This window comes from Cimex lectularius, unplaced genomic scaffold (genome assembly GCF_000648675.2).
Source record: "Cimex lectularius strain Harlan isolate CLEC.00 unplaced genomic scaffold, Clec_2.1 scaffold11, whole genome shotgun sequence".
Lineage (NCBI taxonomy): Eukaryota > Metazoa > Arthropoda > Insecta > Hemiptera > Cimicidae > Cimex > Cimex lectularius.
In genome coordinates, this window is record NW_019392673.1 from 655,348 (window position 1) to 673,775 (window position 18,428).

Here is an 18,428-nt window from a genome sequence, read left to right on the forward strand (position 1 = left end):
CGTATACATATTACATCATAAAAATAAATAGCTTATTAATGTTACTTACTTAATCAATAGGTTTTTTGAATGTAATTATTTTCTAATATTATTTATATACTTAAATATCTTAAAATAATGTAACTAATTGTTTTTACTGTTTATATACAATGATAAATGTGATCTTTTTATGTATATTCATAGAATAATTTTTTGTGCTTTTATTTTCCTTCTTTATATACAATATTGTTTAATATTTTTAAGTCTGTTTAATTTTTTTAAAAATATTTTTAATATTGTTTAACTTTTCATTCCTTTGCTTTCATTCTATATATTGTTATATTTTCTATATTTTTTGTAAATTGGATTTATTATGTAAAATAAATAAATATATTATTATTAATACTTTTATTTTAATGTTTCCCAAGACTTGGAAGCATTTTATAATTATATAGCACAAGGCCAGTCACAGTGGCCACCTGTATGACTGTAGTCACTGTAGTCTGTACTCCCTGCTAGTAAACCCATTGAAGGTTGTGTGATGATCTTATTTGAATTTTGACATTTCTCTATAATAAACTCTAGTCTGTGTTTTAACCCAAACAAATGTGTTATTGCTGATGAAACGTTCTAAAAATGGGATTCTGTTAAACACTAATAAAGATTCTGTCAGTTTTAACACTAGACCTGCGTTTAATCTACACTTTTTAAGCCTACAAAAATTTTATTTGTTAACTTCATCACCATGTAATGTGATTTATAACTGAATGGGAAACGCCAACTCGATAATAAACGAAAATACAGTTCCAGAAACGAGTAACAAGCTCAAATTTCGAGATGTAAGTTCATTTTTTGTTACTGTGTACGTTGTTTACATTATACATATATATAATTGTTAGCAAAAAACACATAAGAGATCTTTAATAAAAAGTATGTTTAAAATTAGCGATTGATTATAATGGAGAATAATGAAAAAATTAGAATCGCCAGCTGGGAGGATAGCTTCAGCTTTAACGCAGGCTTTCAGTCTCTTGGTTGAGAGAGGAATATCTTAAACTGTAATTTGTAACATATATGAACCTATGGTATTGTATTCTATGCTGTTAAGATCTTTGATTAGATCTACTACTAGCAACCAAAGAAGTGGCGAAGTACCCCCTCTTTGGTGGCATTCTTAGGTACGTGCTATTTGTATAGTCTGATGAACAAGTTCATTGCTTATTATCCGACTTCTTAGCATTGCTAATATCCAGAACTTGATTGGTAGCGGTTGAATAGCCGTAACTGTGAAGAAGCTGCCTTTCAATAGGCGAATACATTTTGGAAAACTTGATGTTGAGCACTTCTTGTTTTTTCTTGTGTTTTTCGTATGAACATCTAATGTACTTTGCATCTTTAGGATACAGAAGAAAAAGTATATTATTTTATTGTTGACGTGACAAGGCTTGACTTTTCTATTATTAATTGTGCTTATATCAATTTAGATTCTTTATTGAAAAGAGTTTCCATCAGGTATATTTCATTCTGTAGACTAACTAGGCCCCTTAAAAATAATATATTTCTTTCGTTAAGCAATGACAATAAAAATTATAAATTTTCAGTTGTCTATATCAAGCTTTGTCGAAAAGCTCAGTGGGCGCACATTTACGAGCAATTCTATACGATCGACTTACAGTGTTTCAAGACCTTGGTCAAGGGTATCAAGAAAAGGGTAAGTCAAAATGTTAATTGATATTATATATTCAAGCTACAATTAGTTAAATTTTAATTGCAGATGGAGAGAATCTACTTTGACCGATCCGTTTGAAAGCATTAAAACTGCTTGGCCCGTTCCATTCATTGAGTCTCTTTTCCTTCCAGACTTTAAAATAAACTTTACTGACGAACATAAATATGAGGTAATTGAGATAACTAGCAATAAGTAGACTATAAATTGTCATAATTGATATTTGCAGGTTCTTTATCTCATTTCAAAAGGTGCGTATGGAAAAGTTTATAAAGTATTGAAAAGAGGAACTGAAGAAATATATGCGATGAAAGTTTTAAGTAAATCTCAGGTAAGTGTGCTCCAATTTCTGAATGTTTAAATATTTTTATTCCAAATGCTGAATTTATTTAAAAAAAATCAGATTATTCATGAAAACTGCATAAATCAAGTAAAGGATGAGGTTAAAATTCAGACAATGTGTGGCCATCATCCTTTTATTGCCGACGCACCTCAATATTGGCAAAATAGAAGAAAGCTCTTTATAGGTAAATAAATCTATTTAATTTGATTAAAAATTAAAAATGTAACTTCTTTAATTTTACGTGTTATAGTTAACACTTATGTTGAGGGAGGAGATATGCTCAATTTAACAAATATGTATGGGTCGTTACCACAGGATATATGCCAGATTTATATAGCGGAATTAGCCTTAGCACTTGGTGAGTAAGTTTTTACTTTTTTAAACTGCTCTAGAAATTAAACAATAAGTTTTAAATAGATTTTTTACATAATGCTGGAGTAATATATCGAGATCTTAAACCTGAAAATATATTACTCGATGCAAATGGCCATGCGGTTCTTATCGACTTTGGACTTTCGAAATGGCTTAAATATGGCAATAAGACAAAAACAATTTGTGGGACACTACAGTACATCGGTGAGAATAATTATTGCTACACAGTTTGTAGAATAATATTAGAAAATGAATCTTTTTAATGCTTTTTCTGCAGCCCCAGAAGTTTTCAGTATGGAAGGATATGGTCATGCTGTTGACTGGTGGTCTCTTGGCGTATTAGCCACATATCTTTTGACATCAGAGGTAAGTCTAGTTTTTGTAATATAATTTTGATTCCCAACTTATTAAATGTTTTCAATCCCAAGTATTTTATTGTCAGCTTGTATGGTATGTATTCTACGTCTCAAGTCAGTATCAGGTTTCATTATGGAAGTGAGTTTTTAACCAACTGTATATATCAATATGTTCACATGTGTCTTTCGCAGAACGCTGACAATTTCTCAGCAGACCACTGAACAGATATTTTTAGATGTTTTTTTGTTACGATGGTATTTCAACTATAAGGTTATATGAACTCTCTGTGTGTCAGTGTTTTTGTCGTGTCAATGCCTTAACCATTGTGGCCATTTACGCAAAACAGAGCATTGAAGAATACTTAAGTTAGTTACCAATGCTATCCTCAATAATACAAAACTCGTTCATCAGTATATTTATAACAATTTGCACATATTTATTTATTTTAAGTGGCCAATAGATTTTGAGTTTTCCATTTACCTATTAATAATACAACCGCAGTTATTTTCATACGAATCAAAGTACATATTGCTTAAATATTAAGAATGAAAGGAAATATGATTAAAATATGTAGTTTAAAACTTGGAAATTACAGCTCCCTTATTGCAAGACTGTGAAGGTTTCCAGAAAAACAATCTGAAAGTCTAAAAGAGGATGTCTTTTATAAACTTTCAACTAAATGTAAAAATTTTTGTACCTGGTTAATCTGGTTCAAACACCAAAAACTTGGAAAATAATTTTAGCTATTATCATCTTTGCATGCAATTTTTAACTAATAAAATCAATGTTAAACGTTATGAATAATTTAATATATATTCTTAATTTTGTATACGTGGAATTTGAGATAAAAAGGTCAATTTCATAAATCATACAACTATCATCACAAAATATTACAATTATGTTATATATAAACATACAATAATCAACCAAGCATAAATAATGCCCATGATATGTTTATGATTCATTTAAATTTTATATTTTTATATAATTTTTTATGTAATTTTATATACACCCAATTTGAGATTTTAAAAAAAGGTCAGTATCAATGGGATTTGAACCAACCATCTTTAGAAATGCTCTACCTAACATGTTTCATATCCCATCCATGACATTGAACTTTTTTTTTAAATTTCAAATTGTGTGTACATAAAATTAAAAATATATCATATAAAAATATAAAATAGAAATGAACTGTAAAAATATTATGGGCATTATTTATGAATGATTTTATGAAAAAGGTTTGTAGAGTTGTATTAACTTTATTTTATATTACTTATATATGGTGTTCTGTCCATTGCGAAAAATATTCTATGCATATTTATTAAGCTCTCATTATGCATGCCTTATTTAACATAATTGTACCGTTATGATACACAGTCGCATATTTTAGAAGCAAGGTTCATGTGTAGAACAACCTTGAACCTTTAATTTATATATTTGATCTCGGTTTATAAAATATAAAAAAATTTAAAAAATACAAAATGAAGTTTGATATGATGTAAGACTGGTTTTGTAAACAATCATAGACAATGGATGGATGACATTGATGTATTAACATACAGAACCTATCTGAGGCCAGACACGATGAGTCATGTGGAATAAAAATAAAATAAAACGAGTAGAAAAAGGAAGCTCACAAAAACTTGCCCACCACCTTACCTCTGGCACTTTTTTTAATGTGAAATGCCATTGAAATAATCTTTTTACTCGTGCTTTGGATCTTGTTTTATTTATTCATACACTCTCATCGATTGTACTTTTTAGGCTTTTTATATTGTTTTGAAATTTCCTTTTTTTAAATGTTTTTATTCTAACAGTTCAGATTATATTATCTTTTCTTTGTACTTTTTAGACAAAGATAGAGTAAAAACATTATTATTTTGTCATATTAGCATTGCACATTATAATTTTTCTTTACACAACAATAAATTTAGCGATATTAGAAATAAATTAACGTTCTATTTTTGTTTTTATATTGGTTATATGTTTCTATAATATGAAACATTGTGATGGGGTTTATGACCGATGAACTTCCAACTTGATCACCCTGATCTGGCTATTTTACTATTTTATTTTTAACTAATTTAATAAATAAAACATTTTGATGTTACTTCCATGCAACTTCAATTTAAACTTCAAAAATGGACCTAATGAATAATAATTAATATGAATGACCTAATGAATAGAAAACAATTTATGAGTGCTAGGAAATTTAAATGTTGTATTATATTTAACTTGTCATTAAATTTTTTAGTATTATATCATGTATTCAATCCTGTATTTTATACTGAAGTTAAACCTCAAACATGAGAAAGTTTTATTAATTTCAGTAAAGTGATATATACTGGGATATTGAACTTTTTTCAATATAGTTTTTAAATTGAGATACCATTATCAATATTTTCATGTGTTTAATTATTTACAATATTCAAACTTTTGCTGGAACTTGTAATACGAAGGAAGTCAACTATAAATGCATATTAATTTCTCAATTAAAATACTTGTTGGTATAATCAGTGAGGTCCGCAGTGGCTAATGGGCCTTGGAATGATGACATAATGTTAAGCCGACTCTTACAGATGAAGCAATAAAAGGATTTATACAACAAGGACAGGATTCTAATTTCTGATAGATAATAGCTTTTTAGAGACCCTCAGCATGACAAAATGATTTCATTTTCTTTGTGCGTGGTCCTCAGTCCCCGTTTTTCTTTTATTTACACTTTTTCTTTGAACACGCCTTAGTCCTTGACATAGTTGTTTCCTGTCTTGGTTGCCAAATGTTATTCACGTTGAGTTGGAATATAAAAAGAAATTAATTAATTTTCTTTGGCTATTGTATGTAGTTGTGAAGATGTAAGTGTGAAATGGTTCAGTGTAAAACTGAACTTTGATAATTATTTTTAAAATAGAATAATTTTGTAGTCACATGATGAAGAAATTTACCCACTACTGAGTTTTTAGTGTATGGTTTTTCCAAGGGGAAGAAGGTGTAAGTGTAGTAGGTAGTTAGTGCATTGGGCTGGCGGAGAGAGTGCAAATGCCTCCAGGGCAGCATCTTGGGTCATCCGACAGCATTCTTCAAGGTCATTCACTCCACAACAGTCATTGTACCCTTGATCATCAATATATACTTTTATGCTCTATTGATACACTTCAAGATTAAATTTAATTAAACAATAAATTTAAAATTACATTTGAGAGAATAATCATGCAATTATTTTACTTGACTTTTTTGGTTGCCTTTTCCCTTATCTTCACACAGAAATTTGTGCCTTCATATTAAGCCTTTAGCAGAAGGTCATTCAGGAAAGGTGGCTCAGTGAGAAGATAATTCAAAGATTGTGTAATTACTCAGAAGCTCGTCTCAATAAACAACAGCAAGCTTCTTTGTGATTAAACAGCTATTTTTAACTTAATACTTTAACGCTACCACTTTCTGCTTTTCTTTTTTTTTTAAGTCTCACAAAGCTTTTTAAATTTTTAAGTAATATAATTATACTCTATTCAGCCATAAAATTTAAACTTTTAATAAAAAAATAACTAAAACATTGTGAATAAGTTTCAAGTTTTGAAGATAAATATAAACTTTTGTTGTCGTATAAAGATGTGTAACTAATATTTCACATTTTCTAACAAATTTTTTCTTAATATTTGAAGATTACGGTAAAGATTTTTTTTAAAAATTAATAAACCTGTTTTATGAAATTCATAATTTTAATAGAGATTGCCCAAGAATTTCTGGATGAAACTTATTTACAATAGTAAACAAAATTTATTTAATTAAAATAAATCTCTTTACGTTTTGTTTATTCATCATCATTTAAATTCATCTCAGTGGATTGCTCCTCCACTTCTTCTAGTATAAGTGCATAGTTTTACATGATTATGTTACCTTGCCATTTGTTTTTTTATTTCACAATAAGATTTTGAACCGAAGTTACCCTTATGTAACACTATATGATTAAATTTGTTATAATTGTCTTGAAGTATTAGTGTCTGGCGGTAGTTGTTTATTGCCATACTTCATCATGTACAGAGTAATAAAGGATTTTGACCTTCCGAATTATTAATGAGCTCGTCTCGACTATGTTGCTAGAATACTATGAATCATCCGCTCAAGGATGTCCACATTCTTCCTCTTAAGACGTCCGCTTCGTATTAAATTGCCGTATTTCCTTGCAGTTAATGTGTGTTTTTAGTTTTGCTTTTAATTTTTAAGATATTCGACGTCAGACAAGCTTTTTCCTGTACTTCTTTATTTTCAATTGTACAAATTCCATGTGTAGATTAACCATTTCATTATCTCAGCACTTTTGAATTAAATCAAATTATCAATAGTAGTTAGAATTGGAATTTGTTTGTCCAAATTTTTCCTGTATCTTAATTTTTTAATTTTAAATAATATACTCTTGTGATTAAATATGACAAATTGCTTTGACTATTTATGTTTATATTGTTTTTGGCCAATTTTTAACAACAACTCTGATATTTATTTGTATTTCTATTTGTATGTTTAGATGCTACCTTTGATTCATATGGAAAAATACTATATATTGAAATTGATTTCTTAGACTCTTATAATTTAATTGATTTTAATTATATGATTTACAAATTTGTATCTATTTTTATAGGAGAAGGAAACAGTACTCAGTTATTCTTATAAAAAAAATCAGAACAATTTATTTAATAAGTAAGAATTAAATACAATTCACACTTTAAAGTTTTCATTGATCACTAAGTTGGGTGGAATAAGAAATGTCCTTGATCCCGCCACTCAGTCTGTGTTTGTGCCCGAGAGCACTCAGTCCCTCCCTCACTAGAAGAGTTCATGTGATCTCCAATAGGGCAGGGAGGATACTAAAAGAACTTTTAAAATAATTAAAAAACCCGATTCCTTTATTGTTTTTCCGATTTGACTGGTTCCTCAGAATGTTCCTTGTGATTCTTATCACCGTCCGTCTTTGGTTTCTTCTCTTCCTTCTTGAGGTCTTCTTTTTTCACTTCAGTGGGTTTCTTTTCTTCGGTTTTGTCCTTTGCTGCTTCTCGCCTGTTCCTCTTGTCATCGACTACTTTGTCTGCTACTGGCTTTTCTACCTTCTTTTCCTCTTTGCCTTCATCTTTCATTTCATTTGTCAATACTTCTTTCTTTTCTTCGACCTTGCTTTCTTCTTTCTTGACTTCTTCTGTTTTTTCAGGTTGAGCAGGAGTGACTTTCTCTTCTTTCTCTTTAACCTCTTCTTTTTGTTCTTCTTTCACTTCTTTCTTTTCTTCAACAGGGGTGACGTGTGGAACATCATCTTTAACAACTTGGTCCGATTTAACAGTTTCTTTGTTGACTACTTCTTCTTTTTTTTCTGGTACTGAAACTTGTTCTTTGGCAGGCTCCTCTTTTTTATCTTCTTTTTGTTCTTCCTTCTGGGGTTCTTCCACTTTCTCTTCAACTTTTTTGGGTTCTTCGTGTTTGACTTCAGTTGGTTTAGGCTCTTCTGGAGTAACTTCAGCTTTTACACTGTCGACGACTTTGTCATCAGTTTTAACCTCTGTCTCTTGAGCTGCAACAACAGGAACAGGTGCTTCTGTTTTCTTCTCTGATACATTGCTTGATGCTTCCTTAACGACTTCCTTGTTCTCTTCTTTAGGTTCATCCTTCTTGACTTCTTCTTTCACTTCAGGCTTTGGATCACTCTTTGGGACTTCGGCCTTAACGTCCTGCTGTTGGGTCACAGGTTTCGGTTCTTCTACAGGTTTCACCACTTCTGGTTTTTCTTCGGCCTTATTTACTTGCTCAGTCACTTCATCTTTCTTAACCTCTTCCTTTGCTGGCAATACAACAGGTTTTTCAACCTCAACTGCTTTTACAGGCTCTTCCACTTTCTTCTGCTCGTCCTTTACAACTGAAGAGTAGTCAGTGATGACAAGTGGAACTTGTTCCTTCACATCTTTGTTTTTTTCTGGCACATCCACTGGCATCGCAAGAGCCACTGCCACTAATGCAGCTAAACATACGAATACTTTCATTCTGAAACAAAAATTAGTGTTACAGAAATTTGCTTTCAAAAAATTCAAAACTTTAAATAGTAATAGAACTCTCTCTCTATCTCTCTCCTTCTGCCACTTTTCTGTCAGCAGTTAATTAATGTGCTTGGAACTTGTTCATAATTATAAGCTCTCTACACTGTTGGGAACAAGAGAGATCAGAGGAGTGGTCTAATTTTCGTTGAGCTGTTTTACGACTTACAAATTTCATTTACATAAAAGGGAATTATGAAAGAAATTTACATAAATATCAAAATCTACTATATTCATCACTAAAAATCATGTTATGTATTGATTTTTTATTTATAACTTTTATATTTTTTAATAATATTAATAATATTGTTTTATGTTTAAAATTAGTTAAATTCAAATAGTTTCAAAATAATAATAATGATAATAATTGTTAGGGGATAAATAATCGGAAGTTTTATTTATTTTAAACGGTTTAACTCCGTCAAAAATCTTTATATTAATAGAGAATTCGCAAAGTTACATTGCAGTGGAATAGTAATGTTGGTAAAAAAAATGAAATGTAATTATGGGAGCCAATGACGATGATTGAGCATGACAAATTATAAATAAAAGCCATTTAACAATATAATAAACACATTAAAAAAACAGTGCAGCGTTACTTTGATATTTTAATTAATTAAATTTTAACTATACTTGACACAAAAAGGCCAGCGTCAGAAATTTGTTGTTGGTGTCCTGCGCGAGTAATCTGCAGAAGAAAGCACACATACTGCCAAGCACAACTGCAGAAGGGGGGGGGAATCGGACACCCATGACAATGATGAAAAATGTTTACTGAATCTTTAATTGTATTGGAAAAAGATATATTAAACATTAATATAAAAAATTTCGTGTTTGGAAATTGCAAAATACCGTAGATTTATGATTGAGGCTACTGTCATACTTTTGAATACATAATATGTATCTTTATGTACAAATTTTTATTTTAAATGATGGCTTAGGGTTGTTTTTGGTGCAGAAAGAAGTTAAAATAAAGGACAATAGGGGGTGTAGGTTGCGGTAGATTATATCTCTGGGGGTTTGGTATATAAAAATGTAGGTAAAGTCGATATCATTAGATGCGCATTACGAAATTCGATCCAATGCAATCATGTGCACTTAGCTGTGATGTAACGCGATACACTCCCCGCGAATGTTGCAACAAGGAACGAATAACAAATGTGGGCCTTTAGGAAGTCAGGGGGTGGGTAAAAGTAATACAATGGAAAATTCTGACGAAAACATGGAATCGAACTGGAAACTCGTGTCGAAAGGCTGGACTTCTCACCTGATGTAAAGTTTTGTCGTAGTGCGGTTCAAGTCGACAAAGTTAAGTTCCTGCTTTCTCGTCCTCACACTGGACACTGAATGCTGGATAGTGGTGAGCCCTGGCTTATATAGCATCTGCGCCCCCTCCTACAAGCCACAGGGTAAACAAACAAGGTCGTCAAAGGGGTGGGGACTGGAAACCCACATTGGCAAATATTTTCGATGTCGTTTTACCACTGTTGAATTGTCAAATTCACCCGGAATACTCGAAAAATCACTACAAGGCCGATTAACCATTACGGGAGCGAGGGTTGCAGTAAGGGGTGGAGTGAGGCCCTGACTTATTGACCTCCACGATAACGTCCTCACAGCAGCATCTAGGACTGTTTTGACCCCAAGTTCCTCGCTAGGTGGTTTTGTTATTTTATTGTCTAATTACCATTTTTCTTGTATATCTTTGGTGGGAGCAATAGTTCCTACTTTTTTCTGTTAAGTCGCCACTTTTAGTCTCTTATTTCCCTCTGACAATTAGAGAGTTATAATAACATGTTGACGGGACGGAATATCATATTTTCACATTAAGATAACGAAATTTTCCAAACAAATGTTTAAACAATTATTTTATAGCCAACAAGTTAGATCGATGCGTGTTCACAACTTCTATTTTTTCTTATTACATTACCTATGAGTTACCATTTTAAAAAACAACAATATCGACTTATGTCTAGTTTAAACGACTGTAGTTTATTACACTTAGTTATAGTTGGCTATCTGAAACTAATAAATTATAATTTATTTTGATCAAACTTACAGCTGTATCAGTGCCAACATCAAGATGTTATATTGTTAATTTGTCGTTGATGTGCTATACAATATCACACTTTGTCTGTTAAGGCAAATTACATTATATGCATACATGGTGAAAGAAAATGTCTCACCCACTTTTCTCAAACTCTACATAATAAATATTTAAAAGACGCACCCAACGTCAACACTGAACAACTGAAACAAACCTTACTATTTAGCAGTTTTGAAAATTATAGAGGGTGTAATGTGCTCCCTCGCGACGAACATTGGGATTTTTTTGGACGAGATTGTTCAGAAATTTCTGAGATATCGTAGTTAGTTGTGAAAACTATATATAACTTGTTGAAGTCGTGAGGAGCGGTCAAGAATGAAGTAGTTTAGAAAAACACCTTTTTCATTTTTTTGCCGACGTTTCAAACTTTATGCGAGTCATCTTCGGTAAATTACAAAACATATGTTGATTGGAAAAAATGTCCCAATGAAAAATGGGAAAAACGTCGGCAAAAAAATGAAAAAGGTGTTTTTTCTAAACTACTTCATTCTTGACCGCTCCTCACGACTTCAACAAATTATGAAACAACAGAAACACACACTATATATAATAATTATAATAAATTATATTAAAGTAATAAGCCAATTGTTTATAAAAACCAGTTAAGACTTTAACAATTTTTAAATAACCTCTTTATCAACCAAAAACAGTAACAAGTTTCAGAGTGTAGGAATCGTAAAGAGGGCTAAAACCGCCGAAAGCTTGGCAAACTTATAAAAGTTTTTATTTTCTGGAAGTGGCGAGGATAATGATGAACTCAACAACTTTTTTCCTTTCTATTCTTTCTATTTATACGCAACATCGACACATAGCGGACAATTAAAAAGAATAGAAAGGAAAAAGGTTGTTGAGTTCGTCATTATCCTCGCCACATACAGAAAATAAAAAGAAAAGAAGAAAACATATAAACGTTTTGTTCATTGGTCTACATCCCTGTTCTATATCTAGAAATATTAATTATTGTTTTGTTTTCCTTAAATTTTTCCATGTTGGATTCAAATTGTCTACAAAAAGGATTTTCTTAAAACCCTGGGGGTCCCGTGGAATGGACCTGAACTGTCGCCTGGGTGGTTTTTCTTTGGGGATTCTTCAATTATTCCCCTCAGTCCTGTTATAATGAAATTTAAAAATCCATCAATTGGTTGATATATTAGAATGTAAATTGTGTGTTGTGCATTTTGTTGACAAAGTAAATGCATATCTCCCTAATACTGTATGCAGTTCGTGGAAATTGCTTTAAATTAAATTGAATGTAGTAATTGTAGGTAAATTTAATGAATTCCGTCGGTAATTGTCCCGGGAGCTAGAGACCGAATCGATAAGGTCGGTTCCGTTTCAAGCAGCAAAGGTTGCTCCTGTCTATATGATTCGTGCTATACAGAAACATAAGTGCATCTTAACAGGGTGTAAGGGACTTATTTATCAATAAACCGCAATGAAATCAATAGCGTTTTGTCTTGATTAATGTACAAATTATAATTAACCGGGCAGTGTTGTGAAAATAATAAAAAATTTTACCTAACCCTAATACAAATCAGTCAATTTAAACATGGGTAATTAATAAAAAAAAAAAAAACTATGTGTTCATAGTGTCCCTAAAGAGAAGCTAAGTACATAGCACTTTTGTACGTAGAATTTCAATATACAACATTAGCACACTACTAAAATTAACTACTTTAAAAAAAGGTTATACAAAGATTTAAAAAAATACAAAAACAAAATAACCTACAACTCTTCAAACATTTTTTAAAAAACAATAACATGTAAAATATAATGAGTGTTATTTGTTCCTTACGGGTCTTGTTGGTCTGCCTATCCTCGGTGGGTTGACTTGTGAATGTCTGTAGATGGCGAGAAGCCGAAGCGCGACATACCAAACAAAACAGAATGTCAAAATGATCGTCCAAAATATACAATAGGACATCACGGTACAGTATGTCCGCCTAATTGCTTATAAAGTGCTTTGTCAATGCTTCAGACATGCTGAAGACGACGAAATGCAGAAAAGCGTCTCACATACCAATCCACAGAAAGGTAGGCGACCAAAAGATGGTAAGGATTAAAGTAAGAAATATAAAATTTGATTTTTCTGCATAGCCCCACATTGTGTGTTTACGCCTCAATTTTTCTTTTGGTGTTTGTACTTTTGGCCAACACACTTCCTTTTTTTGAATTCTGTCAAATCTTAAAATCTGCTGGTCTACCAGGTCATCGGGTTCAGTTTCATGTCTGGCGAAACAGAAATGAACTATCTCACGTCTAAAATAATGTTGACTTTTGGCCAAATCCTTCACCATCCAAGAAAAAAGTCCCAATACCACTTCTGATTTCTAATAAAAATTCTGTATAAGTTGATGTTTGGACCCTTTGTGTTCGTTATATATTGAAAATGCAAAGGGACACTGGATTTGAACTATTTTCTTCAGCTAGAGTAACGTTTTGTTGTTGCGTGCTGGCTCGCTTCTGAAAATGTTTCAAGCAATAGAAAGGTACAACAGATGAACTCTTTGGTGCCTTGTGTTCTCATAACCTCTGATGGGAAAGCAACATTTTGGGTGATTGAATTAACACTCATAATGTATAGAAAACGGACATAATGTAATTATTTTTTCATAAAGATATTATAAAAAATTAAGAAGTTAAATATTATTTTGTCGTGAAAGATTCAGAAAGCACCTGCGTTTTTCATCTCTGATTTTCTAACGGTAACTTATTTTTTTCCACTCTCCCTTTTTTTCCCTCCTCGGGATCATTAGGCATCGGTCAAAAGATAGATAATAAGCCGTATGGGGAGGGAAAAAATACGGGGGAGAAAAAGTTTACAAGATATAAATTAGGAAAGCGGGTATAGGGCGAGCTAATGGGAAGGTAGGAATAGAGGCAAGTAGCTAAAGCTTTGATAACCTGGGTTCTTACATATTGACAAAAAAGTTAATTTAACAAAAAATCTAAGGAACTGATAAATATTGTCACAGTGATCACTTTTTAGAAAACCGATAAAGTTAGAGTGGATTAAGTAAGGGGTAAAACGATTTCATCTCATTTAACGCAACTATTCCAAGGTTCTGTTAAAGTAATCTCTAATCTAAACAATCTATATTTTTAAAAATATTATGTTAATGTAAAAAAATATCCTTGTAAAGCTCATATATTACGATTATTTAAAGATAATAATAATTTTAATATTTTATATTAATGTGTTTTGATTTTCCAAGATAATGTAACTTCAACTTCAGGTATTTTATTATTTAAATAATATTTACCTACCAGACATATTGTTTTTATCTTTATTAATATGGTAAAAAAAACGAAAAGTTACATTATTATTTTGAGTGTTTTTACTCATTTATTTTCACATGTTCAATCGGTTCGGGTGGAATACAGATAGGAAGTATGTGGTTTAAGGATTTTTGAACAATTTGCTTATTATCGATGTGTTCAGTAAAGGTTTTCCTTGTTAAGTTTAAGAGTTTTGATTAGATTTTGATGCGCTTCTAATAGACGGTTTTTCTCACAACCTTCTCAAAGTGCCCTTTTATTTTTCCAACAAGTATGGTTCATTTTTTACCTAGTTTATTTGTCGAAAACCTATTCCGCCGACCCAGTTAAACGTGACCCGATTAGGTCAGACGTGTTTTCTGAAGGTTCCGTAGTGCAGAAGACGAGAGTAAACAATTATAAGGGGTCGCGTTTTAAGCCTACACCCCATCCATCAAAATATAGCACCATCATCCATTACTGCCGAGAGAAGAGTCCGGTTTCACGCTGGTAATGTTTGGAATATCAACGGAAAGGTCGTTTAAAAGGCAAACTAATTTGTAGTTTGTTTAGACGAACCTTGTAATAAGGAAGGACAATTTTATCGGTGAATAAAGTGAGTTTTCTGGAAATTGGAACTGCGGCTGGAGTTTGATTTTAACCGATGATTGTCTGTCTATTTTCTCTGATTGGAAATGTCGAAAGTATGAAAACAGTGAGGTTAGACGAATCGACCAAGGCACATGAATCCAGTAGTTCGGATCTTTTCAATCATTTTGATATTTGGTTTTGGCAAATAAGACGCGTTTCGGCTTCTTGCCATCTTCAGTGCTTGACCTGCGATTGACTGGATATGGAGAGAAGCCGAAACCCGTCTGATAAGTAAAACGGAAAGTCAAAATGATCGAAAACGTCAAACTACATGTTCATCACCCCGCAGACTTCAAGAGGAGATCATAATTACTGTATTTTACCTCGTCTAGCATACAAAACGATCTAAACTACTTGGACCTACAGGATCATAGTTGATCAAGCTGAAGGTCACTTCGCAGGCATCATAATTAATTAATATTCTCACAATGGAAGTATTGAATTGCGTGAAGCCAAAACGTGTATAAGGGAAACTTAAACCAGCGAGAATAGACGGACCTGAATGATCATTATCGACTTCACCACAATATTTTCACAATTGCTTTTGAAGAAGTTTCTGAACCAAACAAAACATGCTTTCAGAAAAATAGCCAAAGATGAAAACAGAACTTATTAACATTGATAACTTCACTGGGCACGTCTATTCTCGCTGGTTTAAGTTTCACTCATAGACGTTTCCACCGAAGATGACGTGAAGCCTAAACGCCTATTAGGGAAACATAAACTAGCGAGAATAGACTAACCTGGATGAGAATGAACTACAGGTGCTTCACTTCGCAGACCTCAACACTAGATTCTCACATTTGTTTGCAGAAATTATGAACAAACAAAAATTTTGTACAGTATTCTGAGTGAAACGTAAAGAAGGGAGAATAGATAGATCAATTAATCTGATCATTCAGTTCATGTGTCGCAGATCAACCAACACCACCAACTCAACGATTAAAGTTCTGAAACATAGAAACCAAATAGTCTTCCATCTTGACGAATACATTGCTTTCATTGCCAGCAACCTATCACCCCCATGTTTTTAACATTGGTACTCATACCAGAATACAATTGTAAATCCAGGCGGGGTAAGACGGTCAGGATTTGGGTCAAACAGTGCTAATAAACTGAACATCGGCGACATTGAGACGGGCGGAGGGAGATTCTCAGGAAATCTGAGGAGGCCGCCATTCTAATCAAATGGTAAATCGACGGGCTATAATTGCACTTAATGAGACTTGTTCCGGAGCTTTTGGCTAATGATCCACTAGCCCGCGGCAACACTACCTTAATTGGCACCTCTCTTCCATCGCTTCTCCTTATACGAAAATACACACTAGGATGGAAGTAATTAAGAAGGGTCCAAATATGATTTAAAACTTAATATTTAGGAGGGGGAGTCGTTAGCTGCTGACCCCATCCTATGCAGGTGAACTCAGCACACGTGGATACACGTGTGAGCTTTAGTTATCTAAAATCTAACTCTAGAAGAAATATGAAAATCGATACATAAGCTTTAGACTTCGCCATTTTCCCGTCATTTGATAATGACGGAAGGATAGCTTATCAAACTTTCATATTTTGTGTAATAATCTTGTCGTTTGTGAACTTCTCAAACGTGTAATGATACCTCGTTAACCTTGAGAATTATCTAGTTTCATCCCACTTCTAGACTCAGATATTTCCTAGCCTCCATATGTAAGTTATAAACTATGCAAATTGCTGTTACTGTATTCAGTTTGGCATCACATTAATCAATTTAAACGTTTTTAAATTTACAAAAATTGTCGGAATTTATTAGTCACTTGTTAATTATTTGGCGAGTCAGTACCTCACCTGGGTAGTGATGTTTTGATGTTATTTTTTACTTTTTCCTTTGTTATCCATAACAGTTCGCTTTCACAGTTAAGGTCATTTTCATATTCACTAAAAATAAGCGTTGATTACTTACTTTCTTTGATTGCTTGGTTTCTAGTTTTAATCACAGAAATGATGTAAACAAAAAGCCTCTAAAGTTCGATCATTGCAAAGTTAATCATAATAATGGCTTGTACAAATATGTTTATTTGAAATATTAAAAAAGGGTAAAATTAATCCAATATTGAAAGAGAAAAAAAAATAAGCGGACAGGTAAATAATATTGGAGATGAGTTTCACACTTAATCCAATAGCCTGATGATTAAAAAAGGTCGTCTCACTTTGAATAATTGTTAATTAATTTAAATTATTATTCAAATTTATTGATTACGTTTGGAATATAAAAAAAATTTGTATGTGTGTGCTTGTTGGAATTTCTGTTAGATAACTATACTTTGCAAAACGAGATTTCGCCATTGCAAAAGAGGAATTTCAAGATTCAGATATTCATAGCATTGATTTCAAGTTCAATGTTCATCAAGTTGGGGATATTATATTATTATCGTCTCTGAAAAAACTTTAAGGCATAATGTAAGATAGAATATAAAGATTTGAAATTATTGTCAATGATTTTATTCATTATTATTGAAATTGTCATTCACACTCTCTCTCTTTCTCCCACTTTTTTAATGTATTTCTCTTCCTCTCTCTCTTTCTCTCTCTCTCTCTTTCTTTCTTTCTTTCTTTCTTTCTCTCTCTCTCTTTCTTTCTCTCTCTCTACCTCAATCTTTATCTCCCACTTTCTTTCTTTCTCTATCGCTAGACTCTCTATCGCTCTCTCTCTCTCTCTCTCTCTCTCTCTCTCTCTATCTATCTATCTATCTATCTATCTATCTATCTACCTCTCTATCTATCTATCTCTATCTATCTATCTATATATTTCTCTCTCTCTCTCTCTCTCTTTCTCTTTCTCTTTCTTTCTCGTTTCTAATCTAACCATTTAACTACACTAGTACAATAAACAAAATCCTTGTGTTTATTAATACTTCCAAATTTTATAGCACGAGTAACTAATTTTTTACTTTAAATATCGATGTATTTTTTAAATTGTATTTCTTGTTTATGTCCACTATGTAGTTGTAAAACAACCACTAAAAACATCAAGAGGGAAATAAAAAGCCTGCTATAGGTTATAAAACTAAACAGGGTATCGTGTGAGATAGGAATCGGGTCGAGCCAGCATCAGCAAAGCTGCCACCATCTCAGAATTACTCAGTTTACAACACTCCCGCCGGTGTATTTTACAAATGCAATTTTTTTGAAAACCATATGGTACCGCCCTAGCAGTAAATTAGTTCCTGGGGTTGAATACATTACACAAATCATGCCCTTTCTGAGGGTATTCGATTAAATTTTTTCACCGGATGGAGTGTCAGCAACACCGTTCAATTTATCCTTATGCACTTTAGGGCATTGACTTATGCATTATCGCTCGTTGCGGAAGTGGCTGAATACGAGGAACGAGTAGATTATACCTCCACTAAGGACGACCTTCCATATACCAGGGTGGATTACACAATTAACACTATTATTACACTTTTGTTAATTACACAGATATGTTCACACAAATGGGTTGAATACGCCTAGAAATTTCAGAGAATGATCGGTTTTTAAACATATTTCTTAGAGGGCTATTGTTTTCAAAACCGTGCAACCCGG

The 18,428-nt window shown here is 32.4% G+C and overlaps 2 protein-coding genes across 2 annotated transcripts in view; one reads left to right on the top strand and one right to left on the bottom strand.

The window, feature by feature from the left end:
- Positions 1-484: 484 nt before the first annotated feature.
- The window catches only part of LOC106669389 (serine/threonine-protein kinase S6KL), a 71,157-nt gene continuing 53,213 nt past the window's right edge, over positions 485-18,428 (top strand). The window contains exons 1-8 of the mRNA XM_014398849.2: positions 485-818; positions 1,581-1,690; positions 1,754-1,877; positions 1,935-2,036; positions 2,109-2,232; positions 2,299-2,406; positions 2,466-2,624; positions 2,698-2,786. Of these exons, the coding sequence (XP_014254335.1) occupies positions 747-818; positions 1,581-1,690; positions 1,754-1,877; positions 1,935-2,036; positions 2,109-2,232; positions 2,299-2,406; positions 2,466-2,624; positions 2,698-2,786 (888 nt within the window). The 5' untranslated portion in view covers positions 485-746. The remainder of the gene's footprint in view (positions 819-1,580; positions 1,691-1,753; positions 1,878-1,934; positions 2,037-2,108; positions 2,233-2,298; positions 2,407-2,465; positions 2,625-2,697; positions 2,787-18,428) is intronic.
- On the bottom strand, positions 7,431-10,246 carry LOC106669388 (uncharacterized protein PF11_0207). The gene is made up of 2 exons (XM_014398848.1): positions 10,116-10,246; positions 7,431-8,798 (listed from the first exon to the last, which is right to left on the bottom strand). Exons 1-2 carry the CDS (start codon positions 10,229-10,231, stop codon positions 7,676-7,678), a joined length of 1,239 nt encoding a protein of 412 aa, XP_014254334.1. The 5' UTR covers positions 10,232-10,246; the 3' UTR covers positions 7,431-7,675.

Coding starts and splice junctions, on each gene's coding strand:
- LOC106669388 (XM_014398848.1), bottom strand. CDS start 10,231: ATGCTATATAAGCCAGGGCTCACCACTATCCAGCATTCAGTGTCCAGT. Junction 8,799..10,115: donor ACGACAAAACTTTACATCAG/GTGAGAAGTCCA, acceptor TTTTTGTTTCAG/AATGAAAGTATTCGTATGTT.